Here is a 10,779-nt window from a genome sequence, read left to right on the forward strand (position 1 = left end):
CTTCAGGGGAGACTTTACAGCAGAGGGAAGAGAGAGTTCCAAATGGGCGGGGGGCCATCGTGAGCAACGCTGAGAACGACCGAGACACAGAGAGCCCTGATGGTGCCCCGGTGTTTTGACAGCTTTCGCGCACACGCGCGCCTGAGTCGACTGGCCCACACAGAGCCCCTTGGCTGTTATGAAACCTCCCCCCCCCCCCCGCAACTTGCCTGGCATGTTGAAGCAATTCAATCTGCAGGCACACGCGGCATCGTTGCCACGTGCCGTGCAGGAGCCAATGGTTGCGATGACCTTGGGAAGTTAAGGCTGGCGGTCTCTGCCCAGAAGCCCCACATTGCGCTAATTTTGTTTTCCGATCCAGGGCGAGCGCAAGAGCTCAGGCAACTTTCGGGTAAAATCGTGTTGCCCTGTGCAGGTTTCGTTTACTTTGCCGTGTTTCGCTGTGGATTTTCACCGACGTGTTTGTCTTTCGCTGTGGATTTTCAGATATTATATGTATTGCTCTGTCGCTGTGGATTTTCAGATATATTTTGTATTGCTCTGTCGCTGTGGATTTTCAGATATCATTTGCATTGCTGTGTATCGCTGTTGATTTTCAGATATTAATTATATTGCTGCGTTCGGCTGTTTATTTTTCGATACTCATATTGCCGAGTTTCTCCGTGAATTTTAGATGAGGGTTAATTTCCGCTCGTGGATGTTTTATTTTTTAAGATATATTCATGTTTGCATAAAAGTATACTTGGGTGCGTTGTCTGTTTTATAACCTTGTGGCAGTTTGGCCTGCGTATGAGATGGCAGGTAACACCTGGAAGCGACGGATTTTGTATAAGTCTGAACGATATATTTTTCAGATTTTGATGGATTTGTTCAGATTTTGATGGATTTGTTAAGACATATGTTCGTGATGTTGTGTGCAGCGATTGTTGTTGTGTGTTGATGCAGTGTGTGTGTGTTGTGTCTATGTGTATGTAGTATATGGGGAGCGGTAGTGTAGCGGTTAGCGCTACGCTGCGCTATGAACCTCGCGACCCGGGTTCGATTCCCGCTCACGGCCAACACCAGTGACGATTATCTGAACCGGTCCTGGGCCTCCCCTAGGTCGACTCAGCCTAAAATGAGTACCTGGTGCGATGTGTAAACATCGCCAATAGGGAGACAAAGGCAGCCGGGCGTGGTACTGGCCACCCCCCACCCCCTCGTGTGCCGTGCCGGCCTGCATAGGTGCTACTCGCTAACAGCACTTGCCCCAACAGTCTGTTAAAGATCGATTTAAAGCTTTCGTGACTGCAGGGATTCATCTTCTTGGTTCTTTCGGTAAAGTCACGTAGAATGGGAAAACAATTATAACATAATAAAATATTATATTATTATATTATTATTTAATATTATTATATTATTTTATTATGTTTTATTTTTATTATTTTATTATTTCCATTCTACGTGACTTTACCGAAAGAACCAAGATGATGAGTCTCTTAAAGGTTAAGCGGTGGGAGGAGGGGGAGACATCTTCGTCTTTGATGTGTGTGCACTCTCTACGCTCTATGCGTGGCTGCTTTGATATTCGTCAGGAATGGCCTCGACTCCTCTCCTGGCCACGCTGTTGGCCCTCGCGTCTGCGCTGGGCTGCTGCTGGGCAGCCGACTGCCAAGTGGACAGCATTCCTGTGATGAAGGACTTTGATAAAGCCAGGGTAAATGCCCACCCCCCTGCCATTCACTGACGGCTACCTCGCGGGCCGGGAAAGATTGAACCGCGTGTTAGCAAATGTCCCATCATCGTCCGAATTCGGAATGAGAATATTAATTTGTACTGGAGGAATCCGATGAGGTTCAAAGCAATTTTTGTTACAGATGTAAATGAATAGAAGCGAAATTGCTGTGTTTTTGAGAAATGATATAACTGCTCAAGTGCCTTTGTATTATTTGCCTTTTGGCATTCTGTGGTCTAACACTAGTCAGACAAGGCCATAAAGAAGACTTTCTCTGGTGAAGGCCAATCCGTTTCAAAGACGATGCATAATATTAATGATCAGAACGTGTTTGTTTGAATGTTTTTCCACATGAATGTGTGGTTATTGCAGACTTGATGCCTTGCATTACATATCTATTTGCTGTTCAAACATCTTATCGCCTGTTTTATTGCCAAAAAGCGTAAAGCCTATTATTGTGTTTTTAATCAATGCGCAATTTAATAAAAACGAAATTAAAGTAACGAAGGGCCAGTATAATTTGTTACTTACATTATTGATGAATTAACTCAGCTATTTACTCACCTTGGCCAGGAATCTAGTACATAATTTAATATGAATAATAACTCTTTGGTTTTTTCCAATATCAACAGTGATGACATCACCTTTAACTCGATTTAAGACCGAAACACGAAGCCTTCTTCACAATTCTGGCAAATTTTGCCTGATGAAGCTGGTTGTAATCGCCAGCGAAACGTCGCACTCATATTGTAAATGTTGTAGTGGGTTTACTCTCCAGCACACCGGTGCGTCGTAACTAATTGGCACGTTTGGTTCCCGTGACAAACCTTACCCATCGGCTGTGTCGGGTGGCGGCGGGTTAACGACGCGTTTATTTTCTACCCAATCTAACCCAAAACAAAACGAAAAACGTCGTCGCGGATCGACATGGACAACATTGAGACCTCAGAGCCAGCCAGGGCAGCCTCCCCACTTGCAGACGTTTTCACCGCCCCCCCTCCCTCCACCATCGCTGCAATCGCAGCAGCGGCAGCAGCGGCGGCGGCGTTGCACGAGAAAGTGGCACGTGACTCCCTCTCCGGCGGTGCCCTCGTGCAGTTTGTAGGGCAGTGGTTCGCCTTGGCCAAGAAGGACCCAGACGGCGTCTTCCTGCAGGACAACATCCGCGCCAAGTTCACCGTCAAGGATGGAAGCATGACGGCCACTGCCCGTGGGCGCGTCACCATATTCAGGTAAATCGATCGCCGTCAGCCGCCGTCAGTCGCCGTCTTCGTCGCCGGTCAGGATCTATCCACTGTGCGATGAAGGCCTCGCCGAGCCCGTCGCCGCCCGTCGCGAATATCCGCCCAGCTCCTGCGCGCGCTCTTTCCTTCGCACGGCTGACTGCAATTTGGCGTTCAGCTGGTCAAGGCAGATCACCGCGTCAGGAGCGACGAAGTGGTATCGCCGTGCCTCTGGCGCGTGAGACGATGTGACCCGCGTCCATCTTCAGAGCGCTGGCGGCCTGTCGGGAGCGTCCTCCTCCTTTGGGAGTGAATACGCCGTTAGTCTCCACCACCGGCCATCGCATCGCCGCTGTAAGATGTGTCCTGCTTGAGCATGGCACGGTATCGTTGTCTGGTCCACGTATTCCTCCTCAGAATTCTCCAATGTAATGCTGCGTATGCGCTCCTAGGTGCTTTAACTGCAGGGTATTGTCATTATACACCAGGAACATATTTGGTCGTTCACAGCACTTTAGTCCGAGCAGTTATCGTCGTCCAGAGTTGCGTAAGGAGTAATTTTAAGCGGAGGAAACCGGGCACCTCTGGTGGTGGTGATGATCTATGTATGTATGGCTCATGACCTCGCTAAAAAAAATGTTGAAATGTTTCGCAATTGCTAATATTACGGGGCATTAAACATTTCTAAAACCGTTTTTGTAAAAATGAAGAAAACCTCATGACGCTTGAGATCTCTCGCGAGCCGCGTCGCTCTCAATCGCCGGGTCAACTATCGGACAAACCTCGCACCCAGCTCCCAGTTCATACGGAAACTTTGGGCCAACGTCGCTTCCAACCACGTGCCAACGTCAACCCAACATTGCGTCACCTTCACCGGGCTATAGGACCCTGGGCCCTTACCTCTCAAGTCAACCGACAGAAACGTTTCGCGTCCACTATCGGCAGGCCAGCGAGCGAATCGGCCCGCGAGATGGAATGTAAACTCCCCCGCACCCCCCCCTCCCCCGCCACCAAAGACGAACGTCTTAGCCGCACGGTTGCCGCCCCCCCCCCAACCTTTTTCTCCTCCTGCAGCCACTGGGTGGTGTGCGCCGACATGGTGGGCACGTTCAGTGACACCGACAACCCGGCCAAGATGAAGCTCAAGTACTGGGGGCTCGCCAGCTACCTCGCCAGAGGACGTACGCTCACACACTTCGGCAAAACAAATCGAATGCCCGTTGGCTCAACTTTGAGAAACGAATGCCCTCCCCCCCCCCCCCAAATCTTTCCAGGGTGATGTTAACCACCTCGCGTGGTATACAGGAGGTCGTGGGTCCGATCCCAACCGTGACGCCTTTATTTTTGGAGTTTGCGTGTCTCTGTCCCCGTGGTCACGTGGATTTTTCTCCGGGTCCTCCGGTTTTTTCTTCCACATTTAGACTCAACGCGCGTTTAGAGTATTTGGCTGCTATACATTTCCACGTGATAAGCCACTTCGTTACGCGTTTATTTGTGGCCAGGTTGCTTCTGAAAAAGAGCTACATAGCTCGGTGGGCCTTAACTGGTAAAATTAAAAGTGTAAATTTCAATTTAAAGCTTTCGTGACTGCAGGGATTCATCTTCTTGGTTCTTTCGGTAAAGTCACATAGAAGGGAAATATTAAATAATAAAAATAAAACAAAATAATTATCACGACGTTTCGGCCACAAAGAACAGGTCTGTCGGAAAGACGCTGTCTTTCCGACAGACCTGTTCTTCACCTGAGGACGGCTGCTTGCGTTGTGACCGGAACGTCGTGAGAATTATTTTACTATGTTTTATTTTTATTATTTTATTATTTCCCTTCTACGTGGCTTTACCGAAAGAACCAAGAAGATAAAAATGTTGGTTTATAAGGCTTGCTTGCAATGAGGGTTTTTTTTCATGCTACCCAATCTATGGGCAATCCATTTGTCCTCATTCGAACACGCCCACCTGAGTTGAATTCCCAGCCACGTCTAACATCAGTGGCAAGTGACAGCTGAACCGGTTCTACACTCCCCCCCCACCCCCCACCCCCCACCCCACCCTGCCTACACCAAGCCGCACTGACCAGTGTGGTGAAGTATAGTATGGCATGGCCAGCCCTTCAGCGTCACGGCGGATTGACAAAAGAGCTGTCCATTGTGAATAGTTCCTATTCCCTCGTGGACACGCGTGATGCGCCCGTTCATGCCACATCTGAGAAGCTAAGCAGGCTTGAGCCTTGATAGCGCCGAAGGTGGGCATCTACCATGCGTGCCGTGTTGCCGCCGGTGACTGCGTGCTTACGTGATGCGGGCAGCAGAGCACGGTGCAGCAAAATCAATTGTTGTCCTGTACACTCTGCGCTCCCACACATCTACGCTGCCTGCCTTCAAGCGTCCCACTGTGATTTTTGCACACAGCGTTGGTGTACGGTGTTTTTTTCTGCAATATTTTGCTGTCTTTTATTGGATTTTCTGTTTGCACTCACATATTCACTTTAAGATGTTTTTTTGTTCATGTTTTAGTTTTTTGTTTGTTGCAATTGCACCCGATTCAAGAGCCGATTGGCTCACAGGGCTATTTCTAATACATGAACTTGAGCTTGAAGCAATCCTCACTGACCGGCGCGGCAAAGTACAGCCAAAGCAACCCCCCCCTCCACCCCGCGACCGAAACGGCATGCGCCCAGTTTGAAAACTGCCCAGCGAAACGTTGGGCTAACGCTTGGGTCACGCGGTTGCAGGAGACGACTTCTGGGTGGTGGACACGGACTACGACTCGTACGCCATCATGTACTCGTGCCGCGAGCGCGCGGACGACGGGACGTGCGCCAACAGCTACTCCATCGTGTTCCTGCGCCAGCTCAAGGGCATGACCCCGAGCATGCAGCGCAGTATCCGCCTCAAGCAGGAGTCGCTGTGCCTGGCGGGGAAGTACCACATCGTGGAGCACACGAGTGAGTGCGACAAACGCACACACACACAAACAACAACAACAAGAACCGGCATTCGCCACTAAGTGGCGGTGACGTCTTCACGACGCTTGTGCCAGGCTATGTGCACGTTAAGGCCACGTGAAGTGTCGAACGCCCGCTGGCAGGAGGTCACGGGTCAGACCCAGGTGCCACGGGTTGCTTGATTGGTATGACACGCACGCACAAAGACAAAGATCCCCCGTATAGCCTTAACAGACTGTAGGGGCAAGTGCTGTTAGCGAGCACCTATGAAGGCCGGAACGGTACACGAGGGGGTGGGTGGCCAGCACCACGCCCGACCGACCCCCTTTGTCTCCCCAGTGGCGATGTTTACACAGTTCACCAGGTACTAATTTGAGGCAGAGTCGATCTATATAATCATATAATCGTCACAAGTGGCCGTGAGCGAGAATCAATCTCGGGTCGCCGGGATCGTAGCGTAGCGCGCTAACCGCTACACACTACCAATCATGCACGCACGCACGCTTGTGCACGTACACTCGCACATGCACTCGCACGCAATCATGCACACACAATCATGCATGCACGCACATAAACATGGATGCATGTCTGTGCTTGCACACGCACCCAATCATGCACACACTATCATGCATGCACGCACATAAACATGATGCATGTCTGTGCTTGCACACGCACCCAATCATGCACGCACACTCACGTATACGCACGTACACGATCGTTGATGTACACTCACATGGCTCATGGTGGCACACTCGTGCGTGCAAGTGTGATCATTCACGCACACACTCACACACGCACACACGTAGAGATCCCCCGTACAGACTGCTGGGGCAAGTGTTCTTAGTGCGCACCAAGTACGGCCAGCACGGCTACTTCTGTCTCCCCAGCGCTGATGGTTACACACTGCACCGGGTCCTCGTGTTAAGCCGAGTCAACCTCGGTGGTGTAGATGTCACTTACCACCAATGTTAGTCGTGGCTGGCAAATGAACACAGGTGAAGGGGTTTGTTGCGTAGCGCACAAAGCATTGCACCACTACCAGCGACGATATACGACACATCAAAACACACACACGCGGCTGAAAAAAAACCGTATCCTTCCGTAAAATGTTATCACGTTTATTGTAAAGTTTGGCACTTCTGAGTCAGCGATCAATGCTGTGCTTGTTTTATAACACTCGTATATTTTCTCCTTTTTTTGTTGTTGCAGATCTGTGTCTTTAACCAGGAACGGATGTGGATTGATTTGTGAGTGAATTTCCCCAGTTTGAAACCACAATGCCGTTCATTGTATTTGAATTTGGTAAAGAGCACATCCATATGAGTAACGTGAGTTAAAAAAATAAACAACCCAATGTGTTCTTCTATACGGCTGTAACCATTTGTTGGCACAGCTGTCTGTTTGAAATGCTTCACTCTGCATTATACTGATAGTTTTGATTATTCTATGCTAATAACAAGTGTATCGTATGTCATGTTCAGATTTTAGCTTTGGACTTTGATAACTGTTATATAAGCGAAGCATTTGTAGATTGTAATTCCTCATACGATTAGTTTGTAATTATGAAAATATTGCAATTCACGAAACAATTAAACGAATGACAACATTAAATACGACTGTTGTTTGCTTTGAAGTAGACAAATAATCGTGAGTGCACATATATAATAATCGGGCATCTGAAAATACAATGTTTGTGTATTGCATTTTGTCAATCATTAGCAAGTGTCTCACTGGCTTAGCTTGATCGGCGGTGGGGGGGGGGCTCCTGAAGGGGGGGGGGGGGGCGTATGCCCTGTTGCAATTGCACCGTTGCAGTTACACCGCCTGCACACTTTGACGTCTATAGCTACTGAGCTGTCGGCTCACGTACTCGAGAAAATAAACATCGCCACTTTAATTTCCGCCGGACGCCATATAGCTCTCATTCGTCCTGCGCGACGATTCATCGTAACACCCCAATTTCAGAAAAATACAATTGACACTTTGGACAAAGGTCCATGTATAGACACCAATCAATGGGCAACCAGTCTTATGAATTCTCTTCAAATTATCTCTCCGCTGCGGTTTTTCTTCGGGGCTGTGCCGCGTGTGTTTTTTGCTGTTGCCATGGTTGTCTGACGATTCGTTCCCAGCACATGGAACGAAACGTCGGACGTAATGCCAAGCAGCACGCGGTGAAAGCCTGAGAGCTCATCGGATGAGCCCTACAGCAGGACGGCGGGAACATATGCAGCCAAGCTTGAATTTGTTCCCAAAAGCCATTGCTTAGACGACAACGCAAATGGCGAGGCGGCCGGGAACATCACCATTCACGACGACAGGATGGGGAACACCAGCCGACAGCTTTACAAACGAGACGTTGTGTCCACAACGACGGAAATTGTAGTCTGCATCAAACGGACACAGACTACGATCCCGTCACTTGCTGCCATGGGTCAACAGCAAGATTTATGGAATGGCGGTGCAGTGGTCAGCGCCCTGAGATATAAACCGGCTCACGTAATTTTTTTTTACTCTAGACCACGGCTTGCATCAGTGGCGGCCGATATTTGAACAGGTTCTGGATACCCCCTTCATCAACCGGATTTTGGCCTGCATGGTGGATTAAGGTCAAACGACCCCGACGAACAGAAAGGGCGTGGGGAGGTCCTCATCCAGCAGTGGATTGACAGAGGGCTGTGAGTTATTAAAGGGGACGGAAGTAATCACCACGTGGATGAAGGCTTCCATCATCTTACTTGCTGGCATGAGGTCAGCCGCAATATGCAATTTGAAAGTATATGGGACATTGAAACAAATTGGGCATTTAACCTATAATTCTGCGCATATCTTGTGTGAACATAAAGAACAAATTATCTTCTTGGTTCTTTCGGGAAAGTCACGTAGAAGGGAAATAATAAAATAAGAAAAATAAAAGATAATACATGTTTTTAATATTATTTTATTATTTTATATTGTTATATTATTTTATGATGTTTTATTTTTATTATTTTATTATTTCTCTTCTACGTGACTTTACCGAAAGAACCAAGAAGAGGAGTTTCTGGGACATTGAAACAAATTGGGCATTTAACCTATAGTTCGGTGCATATCTTGTGTGAACACTAAGAGTAAAGCATGTTCAACCAGGAAAGCCTGGCCGAACCTCAAGCCTCATTTTCAGCAGGTTACTTGTTTTTGCAATGTTTGGCCCAGTACCTGTTTCGAGTAAACCCAGAACGCCTGGAGAAAAGCCACCAACACGAGAAAACGAACACTCGAACTCAACACAAATCGGACAACAACCTACTCTCTGGTGCCTTCAACAGACGCACGACCTACTATTCAGGTGTATGTGTCCAGCTATTGCCCGAGAAAGATAAAGTGCTTAGATATAACACTAGCTCACAGACATGGCACACGAATTTTTAATTAGCCCTACTCATCATAACTTGAAATAAGTGCATTAGTGTACGCGCATCCCTTTTGCCAATCCACTGCTGGATGAGGGCCTCCCCACAGAGCGCGAGGTCACGTGGCTTAATTTGAGCGTAATTCACCACGCTGGCGCGTGCGGGTTGGTGAAAGCGGGTAGCGTGGATGTGATGCCGTACAAGAGTAAAATTTAATGTCGCTGTTGTGCAACCCTCTGCTGCCTGCCGCGTAGCCCCGATGCGGCCTACGACACCGATTTTATGAGCGGGGGTTGCCCTTTCCAAGCGCTATCCAGGCTCAGGCCTGCTTAGCTTCCGAGATCCTAGGGAGATAAGGCGCCTTCCAGGTGATGTAGGTCGCAGGCGTAGCACGGTGTTTATGTCGTGCTTGATTTTGATTAAATGAACATGCAATTAATGTAACTTTTTGTACGGATCATAGATTTTAAAAAAGTGCATCTGTAATGGTTCGCGGTGGTGAGAAACGTTTACGTGGTTGGTGGCTAAGACGATTTTTCACCGCCCCCTCTATATGGACACAAAGGTGTCTAATTCCACCGTGCCGCGATTTAAATCGTTCACATTTCATGCCCTGCCGCGTTGCACTCCGGTGGTTCTTTTTGTTGTCGAATGTAAATTTGACGATTGAAAGCAGCGCACCGCTGTGCCCGAACAAGCAAAGTTTTCAATCAGCGCACGTTGCCGACTTGGCCGTGGATTAGAAAACATCGACACCGGCAGACGAAACGGAACCACGGCGAGAGATGCGTCCTGTGAATTGCACCGAGAGACGTAAATAGAAACAAGTGGATCAGAGAACAAACACACATCGGAGACAGCATCCTGACTGTTAAGAACATTGAGCCTTGGCAGGACGCATTACGACAAGGGATGGTGACAGAATGGCAGCCAAAGGTTGGCAAACACCTATGATGACCCTGATGACCGTCGTGCGGACAGAGCAGTGAGCTCAGTCGACGCCACCCGACGGCACGAGGGACGACGACGTTCACAGCCGCGACCGCCCTCATCTCAACCCTCCCCCCTGGCCTCACGTTTCCTCGATCTGCGAGTATTCTTCGTTCGAGTCCTCGATGTAGCTGACCGTCGCCGGCACCCGCCCGGATCCGCTACGCTTCCGCCACTGCCGCCTCCCGTCGCCGCCGTCCCTCCGCTCGCCGCCCGGGTCGACGCGGTTGGCGGGGGAGCCGCAGGTCGGGCAGCTCCTGGCCAGCATGGCCCGGATGCGACGGTTGGAGAAGCCGTAGAGGAGCGGGTTGAGGCACGTGTTGGCAAACGCGATGATGGCGACCCAGGTGAAGGCCGGCGTGCTGAGCTTCTCCACGCGGCTGCTCGCAGCCCTGTCCAGGTACATCAGCCACACGGTGACGAACAGGGGCAGCCAGAAGATGAAGAACGACGTCACCAGGAGCATGAGGGAGCGCAGGAGCTTCCGGAGGGACCGGCTCGCTCTGTGCTGCTGCT

General features: G+C 49.5%; 1 protein-coding gene across 2 annotated transcripts; it reads left to right on the forward strand.

The window, feature by feature from the left end:
• The first annotated feature begins 287 nt into the window (after positions 1 to 287).
• On the forward strand, positions 288 to 7,480 carry RBP4 (retinol binding protein 4). 2 transcript variants are annotated; one of them, XM_078855082.1, is made up of 6 exons: positions 288 to 391; positions 1,575 to 1,696; positions 2,813 to 2,946; positions 4,012 to 4,118; positions 5,669 to 5,881; positions 7,091 to 7,480. In XM_078855082.1, exons 2-6 carry the CDS (start codon positions 1,577 to 1,579, stop codon positions 7,102 to 7,104), a joined length of 588 nt encoding a protein of 195 aa, XP_078711208.1. In that variant the 5' UTR covers positions 288 to 391; positions 1,575 to 1,576; the 3' UTR covers positions 7,105 to 7,480. The 2 variants fall into 2 exon arrangements, with proteins under 2 accessions (XP_078711208.1, XP_078711209.1); XM_078855083.1 differs by having other exon boundaries at positions 320 to 415.
• Positions 7,481 to 10,779: the final 3,299 nt, after the last annotated feature.

This window comes from Lampetra fluviatilis, chromosome 4, assembly GCF_964198595.1.
Source record: "Lampetra fluviatilis chromosome 4, kcLamFluv1.1, whole genome shotgun sequence".
Taxonomy (NCBI): Eukaryota; Metazoa; Chordata; class Hyperoartia; order Petromyzontiformes; family Petromyzontidae; genus Lampetra; species Lampetra fluviatilis.